This window comes from Electrona antarctica, assembly GCF_951216825.1.
Source record: "Electrona antarctica genome assembly, chromosome: 9".
Lineage (NCBI taxonomy): Eukaryota > Metazoa > Chordata > Actinopteri > Myctophiformes > Myctophidae > Electrona > Electrona antarctica.
Window position 1 is genome coordinate 14,571,160 of NC_136790.1, and position 15,000 is coordinate 14,586,159.

Below are 15,000 nucleotides of genomic sequence, written 5' to 3' on the forward strand. Positions count from 1 at the left end.
GTGTAATTGATTTTCCTTCCACTTAAAATAGAAAGTAAAAAAAATAGCAAAAATAGTAGGTCTACAAGCTCACAACTTTATTTTACAAGGTTTCTCCACGCACGAACATAGACCCCCCCCCCCCCCCTCTCTCTCTCTCTCTCTCGTCCCAGGCCAGGAAACTGGCTGTTGTCTCACTTGGTTTGAGTTGCAATCCCTTCTTAAGGAGAACCAAGGCTCTTTCTTGGCTCCGGCATTACTCTCTGTGTGGCTGAACAAGGACACAGACACCCACTTGTGACCCACTTGTGGGGGAATAACGCAAGACAAATTAGTAGGCATGAGTATTGTGGGAAAATGTGGGAAATTGTGACATTGGAGATTCATATGCGTGAGGATATTATTGCAAGTGGGCCATTTTTGTTGTTATCCCAATTGATTCCCCCCCAGGCCTCCACACACATTTGTATTTGTTGTCGCTGCTGCTGTATCGCTATACTGACTCACCTGTGAGGAGCCCCCACCGGAAGGAGTGGGGGCTCGTCCTATTCCTCCCGCCCATCACCCCAGCCATAGGATTACATGCAGTGACAATTATCACCCTACTTTAATAAGTAATTTTATTAAACAAAATGTATGTTAAAAGTATATATATTTTCTTTTAAAACCTTGAATAATCAATGAATTGTAATTGTGAAACCAATAAATAGGTACTTGCAGTAATGTAATATACTATGTTAGTAATAGTATAGTCTCGCGGTGCCAGACTGTTGCCTCTCACAATTTCCAAATGCTTCCGTCATACAGTCTGGACCAATGTAAGCTCTATCATGAGTAAAATATAAAGAGGAAGTTTGGAGCCTCCTCCCCACTTTTTGATTGATTGTAGTTTGTAGAATTACAGTACATTTCAAGCACAACTCAGTACTTCCGTTTCGTCTTTACAGTCGCTCGAATTTATCCCAATATAAATTGAAATCACCTGAGAATATGTAGCTAGCTGCTTAGCAGAAAAGGAAATTGACAACATAAAATGTAAAGATATTTTCAATTAATATTATATTCCCGTGAACGGAAATAGCAGCTTCCTTACTCGGATTTCAGGAGTTGCATGTGGTTCCAGATTGTGGAATATAGTTGTCTGGCTATGCGAGACTAGTAATAGTACCATTGATCCGAGCTGAAACACAATAGATCTATTGATCATTAAGATAGAAAAGATCCTGCCCACCACCATTGTATACTCACAGAGTTCAGTTAACACTGAGGAATTTACAACACAGATTGTGGTTCCAGTAATAGTTTAGTTCAGTGATTCTCTATACCTTTCATTCAAGGACCCCCAGTTTGACGAGCATTAGGCCCCAGACTCCCATTTTGACGCGATGGATCCTCAGAGTTATACAGACCTGTAAAGGGTCCCTCTGGAGGACCCCAGGATGGTGGTTGAGAAACGGAGGTCTACGATCAGTCGTTTCCCAACCTTTTCTGGATCGAAGTGCTTTCGAAAAAACCCAGGAGCTCTAACGACAAACTCAATAAGCTGCGTCTTTGAGTCATGCTGCCCCCCCCAACCCCCCCCCCCCACACACACACACACACAGCTCACACAGAGGTCCACAGACGGCAGAACCCTCCAGAACATTAACCCATTTTGACCTGAGATCAGATTCTAAAAATGTCAGACCTACAAGATTTTTCAAAAATAGCAGACCTACAAGCTCGTAGCGCGCCACTATGAGCTTGTAGATCTGCTATTTTTCAATAGCTAAAGCATAACATAATGCTAACACCAAAAGGGGTTCCCGCCCAAAATGGGTTAAACATTATGAGTGAAAACTTAAAACCAATTCTAAAGCCGGCAAATAAAGAAGGCGACTCCTCATTTTTTACGGCGACGGTGGTTGTAGTTCAACGTAAGCTGTCGTAAACATGCCCAAATAGAGCCATGAAGTTGGGAGAGACAAACGGGTGGCTGTTGATGGTTTTCATTAGGCACAGTAAATCACTGAATTCCACATTTCCTGCTGACAAGTAGTGCTGTGCTGTTTTAGCTCAGGCAGCAGAACATTACAATAGCTTCTACAGTCCCCAACGCTGATTCTCTCTCTCTGCCCTTTTTGTTACCAATTGACCCACAACTATAGATGTCACCTTCTCTGACAGACAACCAAAAGCAATAGAACAAACAGAGTTCTCGGAATAAGACTATAGTGTGTGTGTGCGTGCGTGCGTGCGTGCGTGCGTGCGTGCGTGCGTGCGTGCGTGCGTGCGTGCGTTCGTGCGTGCGTGCGTGTAGAATAGAATAGAATAGACTTTATTTGCCATTTGCACAAGTGCATAGGAGATCTTGGAGCGCAGCTCCCAGGGTCAGCATTAAAAAGGGAAGGACAGGTGAGAAAAGAAACAGAACATACAATCCTAGAATAAATAAGTGCTTCATAGTCTACCTAAAAACAGTGCATAATTCAATTCATCTTTCTCGACTGTGTGGACTTTACTGTACTTGTGAGGGCCAAATGTTCCCACAAGTACAGTACAGTATCATTTGAGGAATAGACATTGTGGGGACAGTTTTTCCTGGTCCTCACAAGGGGTTTGTATGGTTAAAAAAAGACTTGAGGAGTTCGGCATACAATCTGGGAAAAATTCATACCAATGAAGCAATGAGAATGCGGTATCTGTGCAAGAAAGCCACAGTAGCAAAGAGTGCATAATATAATGTCTCTAAATATAACGACAAAGACTCCTTCCCTCTTAACATTCTGGGCATGTATCTCCATTTCGCGCCTCTTTGTATAAACACTCGTGGCTTTAATAACTTGGTGGGAGCGGGTGGTTATTGACCCAGTCGGCCCGCTCTCCTCTCCCGTCCCTAATCAGCGCTCGCCGCCTGGGGGCTCAGCAGCATTCCCAATGAGCATTTACACCCAGCAGAACAATGATGAGATGCTGGGGGTCAGCAGGGCCGACTCCCTGCTCGCCTACAGCATATAGCCTCCTGCATGATCAGCTCGCGCTTCGATTTCCATTTCACGAAACGGACAGTGGTGCATGGTACAAACAGTACCACAGATCTTTTTACTTTGTAATACAAAAGTATTGGCATCAAAATATACTTTGAATGCCAAAATTAGAAGTACTCATTATTTTCAAGAAGCAAGCTCACAACACTTTGCATAAAGTATAAAATAGGGTTTAAGTGGTTAATGTATAAAAAACTAACCATAGTAACTAAAGCTGCCAAATCATTGTCGTGGAGTAACCAGTGTACAATATTTGCCTCTCAGATGTATAGAACTATAAAGTGTTCTTTTTTTAAATGGAAACGCTGAAATAAAGTACAGCTTTTGAGTAAATAAATATACTTTGTTACGTTCAACCTCTGCTCCTCGCCCGTCTGGTGCTGATGGTGTTGCATGTAATAGCCTGGAATGATTCGATTTTCACTCCACAGATGGAACCGTTTTTTTGTTGTATTGTCTTCTGTGAGTGACATGCTGTGTGCATTCATGACCATTAGGCGCATTAGGGAACATGGAAAATGCAAGTGTACATCAATGGACAACTATATAAGCATGAATCACGCTTGACTGTCATGATTGTGCAGCGTATTGACCGACTGCTCTCTCCTTCATTATCAGGTTACTACTTTGAGATTCCATCGATCGGCGCCATAAGAATCAACACCCAGGTGAGATGTGCTATTATGCGTTGTAACTGTACTGTATGCTTTATTCTGTCGTGGTGGTGACCGTGTACTGTATGTCTAAAAGCATTCTTGTTTTATTTGTTTATTATTAATTTACGGAGAAAAAAATACATAAAATAACTGAAATATTTGAGATACAAGATTTCTGCCCGGCAGCAACGCTATACTGTTGTAACCCCTGTGATTAGAGCCGTATTGAACTGTTGCTTCTGAGCTCAGGAATTTTCGATTCAGTTCACTCAGTTCACTCAAAAAAGAAAGTCACATTATTACCCAAGATGTGAATGCAAAACAATCTATCTATAAGTGCACCATGTCTCTGTACAGTATATGTACGTGTGTACGTCTGTAATGCACATAACTCGAGAACCGTTCGCCCCACCGACTTAAATTTGACACACGTGTTCCAAACCCCACGGGGTGTCTGTGTAGCTGCATGAGGAGTGTGAGTCATTGAGTGTGAGTGGAGATTGATTCCAATCAAGATACATGTTTGGAGGATTTAGCAGGTGTTGGGAATTTACCTAATCAGGCCTAGGCTGGGGTTGCTATGGTGATCAATTGGCTCAACACTGGTCCAGGGACCACCAGTGGTCCTCATTTAAAAGATGGAGTTAGTAACCAAATGGACCCTTATTAACTCTCAAGAGTTAGAATTATTGTTAAGCATCTACATCAGGTGTTCCCAAACTTTTTTGACTTAGGTACCCCTTGGGGGGAAGAATCTTTTTATTTTTGGTATTTGGTCCTTGTGAGGGTTCCAGGTGGTCCCCAGCTAAATGATTCAACCAGTGGTCCTTGGGAGGGTTCCAGGTAGTCCCCAGCTACCAGTGGTCCTTGGGAGGGTTCCAGGTGGTCCTTGTGAGGGTTCCAGGTGGTCCCCAGCTTAATGATTCAAACAGTGGTCCTTGGGAGGGTTCCAGGTGGTCCCCAGCTTAATGATTCAACCAGTGGTCCTTGGGAGGGTTCCAGGTGGTCCCCAGCTAAATGATTCAACCAGTGGTCCTTGGGAGGGTTCCAGGTGGTCCCCAGCTAAATGATTCAACCAGTGGTCCTTGGGAGGGTTCCAGGTGGTCCCCAGCTACCAGTGGTCCTTGGGAGGGTTCCAGGTGGTCCCCAGCTAAATTATTCAACCAGTGGTCCTTGGGAGGGTTCCAGGTGGTCCCCAGCTACCAGTGGTCCTTGGGAGGGTTCCAGGTGGTCCCCAGCTAAATTATTCAACCAGTGGTCCTTGGGAGGGTTCCAGGTGGTCCCCAGCTACCAGTGGTCCTTGGGAGGGTTCCAGGTGGTCCCCAGCTAAATGAGGGAGTTAGTAACATCAGGTGTTCCCAAACTTTTTTGACTTAGGTACCCCTTGGGGGGAAGAATCTTTTTATTTTTGGTATTTGGTCCTTGTGAGGGTTCCAGGTGGTCCCCAGCTTAATGATTCAACCAGTGGTCCTTGGGAGGGTTCCAGGTGGTCCCCAGCTAAATGATTCAACCAGTGGTCATTGGGAGGGTTCCAGGTGGTCCCCAGCTACCAGTGGTCCTTGGGAGGGTTCCAGGTGGTCCCCAGCTAAATTATTCAACCAGTGGTCCTTGGGAGGGTTCCAGGTGGTCCCCAGCTACCAGTGGTCCTTGGGAGGGTTCCAGGTGGTCCCCAGCTAAATTATTCAACCAGTGGTCCTTGGGAGGGTTCCAGGTGGTCCCCAGCTACCAGTGGTCCTTGGGAGGGTTCCAGGTGGTCCCCAGCTAAATGAGGGAGTTAGTAACCAAATAGACCCTTATACTGTAGATATTTAACTCCAAACTCCAAATGGACCCGTAAGAGTCCATTTGGTTTCATTTTACACTCTCAAGAGTTCAATTATTGTTAATCATCTGCATTACTTAATTTACAAGAAATCTACACAATTGTGTAGAATGTAGAATAATTGATATTTTGATCATTTGCCTGTTGCTTCTCCTATGGTACCAACATCAATACTGCAATACAGGAATTGTGGACAAAATGTTATCCAATGATAAAGAAATATTCTTTAGTTTTGGGTCTAAGAGGCAAAGGGCTCCATTTTCGTGACCGCTAAACCCCTTATCCCTAAACTTCTTTGCCTTTTTTTTTTTTACTATTTTGCAAAACATTTTTGAATAGTTAAAATAGCCAGTCTACAAGCTCACAACGTGTCAATGTAGATTGGCTAATTGAACTATTCAAAAATGTTTTTCAAAATAGTAAAAAAGGCAAAGAAGTTTAGGGATAAGGCGTTTAGCGGTCACGAAAATGGAGCCCTAAATGTCATCAAATGGTGGTCCGTGGCTAAAATGTGTTGGGGTCCCTAGCTGGCACATAACATCTTCAGAAGGGGGTCCACGGCCAAATAAATTCACAGATCCAATTGGCAAAAATCGTGAAAATATTTATTTCAGAAAACTGGAGGATTTAGAAGATTTTTTTTTTTAATTTCGAGGTCAGGCCTAACCACTGATCTCGACTCTGAAATTAGTGTTTGCTGGGAAGGATATCCATGTTGATGCAGCCATCGGTGACCTTGGCCGTTGCTGCAATGACGCCCCTGGTATTAACACAATAAACGATATCACACCCAGCTATAACTGTGTAAACACAAAGTTCTACCAAAGTTCAAACATCAAAGGCGTTCTTTGATGATAATGATAAAGTTGCGGTATGCAGATTTGCAGATATGTGGTGTAAATATACCCCCATAACGAACAAACGTATGGGAGCACAGCAGGACGGCGGTGGCGTATACGAGGATGGATCGTATGGAATGTTGGTGGAGATGGAGAGATAAAGAAGGCCCCGGCCTGTCTCCTAGAATCTGTGGAGAAGCTCGCTGAGCTGCTTAATTCATCTAGGCATGACGTCAAAAAAAAAAGAAAAAGTCTTCTGAAAGAATATATATTCAAAGATTTGTGCCATATTTTCACGATTTTCAAAAATAGCAGACCTACAAGCTCGTAGCGCGCCACTCGGTGGCACGCTATGAGCTTGTAGATCTGCTATTTTTCAATAGCTCAATAATGCTTAGTTAAAACACCAGAATGGGTTAATTCATATTCCCCTTAGTCCCCGTGTTTCTCACATATGCATACGCATTACACACAAACACGCGTGCACACACACACGCACATGCACACGCACACACGCACACGCACACGCACACACACACACAACACACACACACACGGTATACTCGGTGTGGGAGCCAAGTTTGAATAATATGATTATTTCAATATTTACTGCTTTATTTTTGTGATTTGTATTTTGGTTCATGTATATTGCATTATACAATTGTTAAATTAGCTATGTTAAAAAGCTTAAATAAGTTAATTTGTTTAATTCATGGTGATGTGCTTTAGGTTAAAAGCAATGATGTTACTGTAGCTTTAAGAAGAGAGCTCTGGTTGTCTAACTGAGATCTTAATTGCAATTGCTAACACCTGAGTGTGTGCGTGTCCGGGCAGATTCAGCTAATTATGACTTGAGTGTGTGCAGGGCAGTAGAGAGGCAGAGTGTGTGCAGAGCAAGGGGCCAGTGAGGCTATTCAACGTTGAAGCTCTGGGTCCTAGTGGTAGGAGGAGGGACTACAGGCGGACCCGTGGATTCATGACCGGGAAACCCCGTGCAGCTGGGCTTTAACGTTGAGCGCTCGGTTGCCCTACGTCACCCAGGACCTCAAAGTTGAGGTCCGGAGGAGGGACTTCCAGCAGTCTTCCGGGTGCTTCAAAACGCCACTGAGCAACTTCCACTGACATGAATAGCGGAGGGGGCGGAGCTTCGTGCCAGATCAGTCTCTATCCTTTTATATACTCTATGGTGCAGAGCAGTACAACGTCAGAGCGACACGGTTTTTTGACCGTAGTATATTTTTGAGTTTGAGAACTTGTTTTGATTACTTCTGTATAAGGAACTTATTTTTTGGAATAAATCTTTTTGTGATATTTCTTTTTGATATTTTTTTGTGATATCGGAGTCCTGTGAAGTCTTTCTACTCAAGGGAATATACACGAGTATGGAAAAGGTGTCGCGGAGCATCTAACACTCACACTCGGTATACTCACATACTTGTGAGGACAACAGCATTTTAGGAGCGGCGATTTTATGAATGCTATTTTCAAAATATTCAACTGTAACCCTGAAGCCCAAAGACTAGCCGATCTACAAGCTCATAACAGGTTGCGTTGTGAGCTTGTATAGGTGCTATTTTCCATGCACGGCCCTGGCAGTTACTATACTATGTATAAATGAGACCCTGGCAGTTACTATACTATGTATAAATGAGCCTGGCAGTTACTATACTATGTATAAATGACCCTGGCAGTTACTATACTGTGTATAAATGAGCCTGGCAGTTACTATACTATGTATAAATGACCCTGGCAGTTACTATACTGTGTATAAATGAGCCTGGCAGTTACTATACTATGTATAAATGACCCTGGCAGTTACTATACTATGTATAAATGAGACCCTGGCAGTTACTATACTATGTATAAATGAGCCTGGCAGTTACTATACTATGTATAAATGACCCTGGCAGTTACTATACTATGTATAAATGAGACCCTGGCAGTTACTATACTATGTATAAATGAGCCTGGCAGTTACTATACTGTGTATAAATGAGCCTGGCAGTTACTATACTATGTATAAATGACCCTGGCAGTTACTATACTGTGTATAAATGACCCTGGCAGTTACTATACTGTGTATAAATGACCCTGGCAGTTACTATACTGTGTATAAATGACCCTGGCAGTTACTATACTGTGTATAAATGAGCCTGGCAGTTACTATACTATGTATAAATGAGCCTGGCAGTTACTATACTATGTATAAATGAGCCACGGTTCTAACCCCAACCCTGGCAGTTACTATACTATGTATAAATGACCCTGGCAGTTACTATACTATGTATAAATGACCCTGGCAGTTACTATACTGTGTATAAATGACCCTGGCAGTTACTATACTATGTATAAATGACCCTGGCAGTTACTATACTATGTATAAATGACCCTGGCAGTTACTATACTGTGTATAAATGACCCTGGCAGTTACTATACTATGTATAAATGACCCTGGCAGTTACTATACTATGTATAAATGACCCTGGCAGTTACTATACTGTGTATAAATGACCCTGGCAGTTACTATACTATGTATAAATGACCCTGGCAGTTACTATACTATGTATAAATGACCCTGGCAGTTACTATACTATGTATAAATGAGCCACGGTTCTAACCCTAACCCTGGCAGTTACTATACTATGTATAAATGAGCCTGGCAGTTACTATACTATGTATAAATGAGCCATAGTTCTAACCCTAACCCTGGCAGTTACTATACTATGTATAAATGAGCCTGGCAGTTACTATACTATGTATAAATGACCCTGGCAGTTACTATACTATGTATAAATGAGCCACGGTTCTAACCCCAACCAGTAAACCTGACATCTAAATGTCTAATTCTAACCCCAACTCGAATCTGTTCCTAAGACTAAAGACAGGCCCTCATTTATCAATTGAGTGTAAATTCTGCCCCAAATTCGAGTGTAGATTTCGTAGTACACCCACGTCGCGTCAGCATTTACAAAGTGATCACAAATAGCTGATCCTTCCTTAATTTCGTTCTGACGTTAATAAATGTGATGGCTGAAATCTATCTGGCACGCCCTGTGAAATCAAGCCTCGCCCTCGTTTTTGCGACATGAACAACTGCAATACGACCTGGAAACCATGGATACAGGAAAAACTTGCTGCCCGCCTCATACACACACACAGACGTGCACACGCAACTTGCAAGCCCAACTAACTGGTGTGTTGTATCTTAAATAAATAAAGAACGAACACCTGCATGAATTAAATAAAGCTGTAGGCCTCCTATACCTGTCTGTTTCCCTCTCACCTCGCTTGCCTTTCTGTCATGTCCACGCACGCACGCACGCACCTCAAGGCTACATGACACATCGCATCGCCATGAATGGAATACGTTTGTAGGCCTATAATAATTTTACCCATTCGTGCGCAGTGCACGGCGAAGGCGATCAGTGAGACTGCGCACTGCTGTGATAAGTCCTGTGGGTGAGTGATGCCTGCATGAGAGATAGGCTACCATGTCGTCAAGGCAGTCATAATCAACGTTTATGGAGTGATTTGATCATTGATGAACGAATCATAAACATATGGATGAAGGTTTGCATGTGTGCTGGTATGTGCTGGGCTGGCGACGCACGCCGCAGCCCCGTCCTCCCGACCCCCGAAAATGATCTCGCTTTTATCTGAACTGTCAAAGCGCTTATTTAAATGGTGAATGATTAAGCCCCTTACACCTATAGCCTGCTACAATTGCAAATAGGCAAGCTGTATGATTGTCATTGTCACTTGGAAATAAAGGCGTGCAGTCCATGTGCCTTCTTTTATAATATCACAGTGATTCTATAGGCATCTGATGTCACGCTCATGCCGCATGCGATGCGCTCACAAATCTTCTCACAAGTGCGCTCGCATAACAAGGCCAGTAAAGCACTGTTTGATTAAGCACAAACTAATACATTGTAAACATGTTATATTGTTTTTAATTGCGCGATTTTAATTACTTGTAAAGTTGGAAATCTCTCTTTTTCTTTTTCTTTTTATATACATACAGTTTCATATTAACATTTTAGGAGTGAAAACATATGTTTAGATGCCTGTGACAGCGTGTCAGCAGTTCAGACAATGCTGCTCCGCTGTTCTACGACAGAAAAACAGGTGAGGACAAAGCGTACGACAGCTCCCGACCAGACGTGATTTTTGTCCTGGCTCAAGTTCAAATTCATGCTTTGGCGCAAATCGTAAATGCCGAAAATTGCGGTAATTTCGGCGTACACCCATATTTTGGCGTACGCACGGTTGATAAATGAGGGCCTATAAGACTAAAAATCATTTCTCCAATTCGACCGTACTCGTGGGGACATGTGGGCTCTCACAAGTATAGTAATATACACACACACACACGCACACACACACACACGCACACACACACACACACACACACGCACACACGCACGCACATGACGCACACACACACACACACGTGCACACACGCACCCACACACACACACACACACACACGCACGCACATGACGCACACACACACACACACACACACACACGCACATGACGCACACACATACACCTCAGGCATCTCACACAAGCAGGGTGTGTAGAGAGAGACCCCCCTGGGATTACCTTCATTCCAGATGTAGAAATTGACTCAGTTTGCTGCAAGGAGCGAGGGGAGGGAGAAGGATGGGGGGGTGGGGGGTGCAACACCCCCCCAAACCCCCCACCACGCCCCCACCCTGCCGAGCGATCAGGCCCCCCAGAATAGACTGTCAGCTGTTCCATTAACTCGGGCCGTATATATTTATATTCTGAGAACTGCCACTTAATCTAATAGGTTTTCCCTTGCAGCAGGTGTGTGTGCGTGCGTGTGTGCGTGTGTGTGTGTGTGTGCGTGTGCGCGTGTGCGTGTGTGTGCGTGTGCGTGTGCGCGTGTGCGTGTGTGTGTAGCGTCCATACATAGGGGGCCAGCAGACGCATGCAGGGTTGTTCTATTATTTAACCATACTGCTGTCCTTCTGTCCGTCGCTATCCAGTGGAAACCTCCTATGTGCAAAATGGTCGTAAATACCTTCCAGGGAATGGGAACAAACGAACCTACTGTATGTGTTCCAGTTGTTATGATTTTGTCACAAGCTTTTTGTTAATTACTTTTCATTGGTTTGATATTTATAAAACCCACAGACACACTTAAAAGGAATATTTCAACCAAAGTTATTTTTGTCAACATTCTTGAGACAATAATCCAATATTTGACTGAATTAAATTAATATAGGATACCAATCTTAACAAGAGCAATACTGTATTTACAACATTCTCTGGGTCATCAGTAGGCCTCTCGGTGACTACACTGAGAGTGGTTTTGGAGTTTATAGTATTTCTTTATGTAGTTTTGCATTGTTCAGCAGCGTCCGCAAATATTATATTAATACAATTCAATTTTGTCCAATCTACACTGCTACAGTATGTTAATACAATATACCTAATGCAATTGCGGTGGTTGTATATGGTCTCCCTGCTATTCTATTGAGACATTCAGCTCCCACGTCGAGGTTGGACACAACCTTTGACACAACCCCTGTTTCTGTGTTGACACACATTTTGACCCGAGAGGTAAAAAACAAAATGCAATTTCTCCCCCATGGGCAAGCGGGGCCGGCAGTGGTGCAAATTTCAGCACTGCCGCAGGAGACCCACCCGCGCGTCTCAATAACAGCAGATCTACAAGCGTCGTGAGCTTGTAGATCGGGTATTTTTGCTATACCGTTGCTCAGTGTAGTGTAGACGAAGTATAGCATTAACCCATTTTGGACTGATGGCGATAAAAAAAGGCTTCTAAATCCTAATAGTTTTCTGAAAAACCCATGTTTCTATGTCAGCGGTGCTCAACCTTTTTCATGTCAAGGACCCCCAGAATTATCTCTATTGGGCCACGGACCCCCATCTCAAAATATGTAGTTCCAGGGACCCCCCAGAAGCCAATATTTTAGTTAAAAATGTTCGCTCTGAAAGATTTGCGCCACATTTTCACGATTTAAAAAAAATAGCAGACCTACAAACTCATAGCGCGCCACTCGGTGGCGCGCTACGAGCTTGTAGATCTGCTATTTTTCAATAGCTAAATTATAACATAATTAGTATATCATTGAAATATGGAGATACGAGGTTACTTGCCCGACGGTGAGGACACGACGGTGCCAGTGGACACATCTGGGCTTATTAATATTATTTAACCATACTCTGTCCTTCAGCGGCGCCGTGCCCTCATCGCGCCTGACAGGGATCGCGACATCTCGTCAGCATCAAAGAACAGATGGCGGTCCCCGAATAATTATTCATACGCACTTGCACGTGCGCGCGTCTCACATGCGCGACAGTTGTTCTTGGCGTGTGTCGGGGGTTATTCGCTGGCTAAGATATACGGCATCAATATTTCATCCGCGCCGAGTCGTGACCCCTCTTTGCGAGTGCCATGTCCCTCCTCTGACCTTAACCCATTCTGGGCGGGAACCCCTTTTGGTGTTTTAAAGCATTATGTTATACTTTAGCTATTGAAAAATGGCAGATCTACAAGCTCATAGCACAGCACCGAGTGCCACGCTACAAACTTGCAGGTCTGCTATTTTTGAAAAATCGTTAAAATGTGGCCCAAATGTTTGAATATATTCTTTCAGAGCGAACGTTTTTAGCTCAAATCTTTGCTTCTGGGGGGGTGTCCCTGGAATGACATATTTCCAGATGGGGGTCGGCGGCCAATTACACATAATTGTTGGGGTTCTTGACATGAAATATTGAGAACCACTGATATAGAAACATGAGGTTTTTTAGAAAAAAATACATTTTAAAAAAGGTTTTTTTTTAAATTTCGACGTCAGGCCTGAATGGGTTAAGTGTGTAGGACGGCGGTTGCCCAAACTGTGGGCCGGGGCCCCACTGGTGGGCCATGAAGATGTTGTGTGATATTTGCACGCCCCAAAATAATTGGTATTATATTGTAATATTAAAAGATTCATGTGGGGGGCCCCAGTGGTTAGGGCGTGTATCGCATAGAGGGGCCCTATCTTGCCTTACCCTTTATCCCTAAATGTATTTCACTGTTTTGAAAATCTGCTCTACATTGACATGTTGTGAGCTTGAGACTGGCTATTTGAACTATAGGCTATTTTAAAATGTTTTTTTAATGGTAAAAAGGGTTAACCCATTTTGGGCGGGAACCCCTTTTGGTGTTTTAAACATTGTTATAATTTAGCTATTGAAAAATAGCAGATCTACAAGCTCATAGCGCGCCACCGAGTGGCGCGCTACGAGCTTGTAGGTCTGCTATTTTTGAAAAATCGTGAAAATATTCAGAAAACTGGAGGATTTAGAAGGGTTTTTTTTTTATTTCGAGGTCAGGCCTAAAAAGGGTTAAGGCAGCCAGGCTGACCCATTGGCTCTAATATTTCCCGAGCCTGGCTGGCGGCCTTGCTGCGTGTCACTCCCTGTCTCTCTCTCCCTGTTTTCCTGCCAATCTTCACTGTCCTATACCCAAATAAAGGCAGAAAAGACCAAAAAATATCTTTACAAATTCATGTGAAAAGATTGAACAATTATTAGTCTTCATTGTTGTGATACCGATGAATAGGAACTTCAGCGTTTTCAGTACTTCCGCATTGGCCTAATTTCCAGCGGCGAATGCTTGCCCGCCTGGTCTGGAGTCTCATGCAGCTGCGGTTCCTTTGGCCCACCTATCCCCCATGCAGGCCCACCCATGCAGGCCCACCTATCCCTCATGCAGCTGCGGTTCCTTTGGCCCACCTATCCCCCATGTGCTCGCATGGCCTTTTTTTTTTTTTTTTTTTTACTGTTCTAAAGATTATTCTAGTCAGGCGGAAAATGTTCCCCTATATCCCGTGAAAAGGTCTGGCTGTCATTTGCCCTGATGGAATATCTCCCTGTGGCACGTTAAACCGGACTTTTAGCCAGCTAATAATAGAATAGGTTACGCCTGTCAGCACCTCGGTGCTCAAGCCATGAATAACAAACGGTCCAAAGTGTAATACTGAAATAGCTCTGCGCTCGGGGAGGCCGCCTTTTGTGTGTGTGTGTGTGTGTGTGTGTGTGTGTGTGTGTGTGTGTGTGTGTGTGTGTGTGTGTGTGTGTGTGTGTGTGTGTGTGTGTGTGTGTGTGTGTGTGTGTGTGTGTGTGTGTGTGTGTGTGTGTGTGTGTGACTGTGTGTGTGTCTGATTGATACAAAAAGGATCGGAACTGGGGTCACAAAGGTGGCAATGGCACTTCCTATATATTTCACTGTAAAAATGGATGGAAATTGTGTGTGTGTGTGTGTGTGTGTGTGTGTGTGTGTGTGTGTGTGTGCGTGTGCGTGTGCGTTTCCACCATTGCCGAATGATGTACCTGCTGTATGCTAATGTGAATGTATATTAGATTTGACCCAGTGAAAAATATTAAATAATGATGTACAATATTGAAGAGCGCTTCGTCTTAATTTAATAACAGAATACACCATCAATTTACTCACTTTCAACCTGGTGTCCCAGTTTTGGTTATGTCATTATCCTCCATATGAAATGAGGTTTGTGGGCGTACATCAGAAAAACATAACGTTAACCGATCCAAAATGTCCTAAAACGTGACGTTTTCTCTGTGTCCTCACGTGAAACAGAATTAGTGGTCTTGGATCCCGTTATTTTAACAAC

The 15,000-nt window shown here is 43.5% G+C and overlaps 1 protein-coding gene across 1 annotated transcript in view; it reads left to right on the top strand.

Annotated features, from left to right (window-relative positions):
- The window catches only part of cacna2d2a (calcium channel, voltage-dependent, alpha 2/delta subunit 2a), a gene marked incomplete at its 5' end in the record, with an annotated part of 334,563 nt that overhangs the window by 281,538 nt on the left and 38,025 nt on the right, over positions 1-15,000 (top strand). The window contains 2 exons of the mRNA XM_079510575.1: positions 2,863-2,968; positions 3,624-3,673. Coding sequence (XP_079366701.1) covers positions 2,863-2,968; positions 3,624-3,673 — 156 coding nt within the window. The remainder of the gene's footprint in view (positions 1-2,862; positions 2,969-3,623; positions 3,674-15,000) is intronic.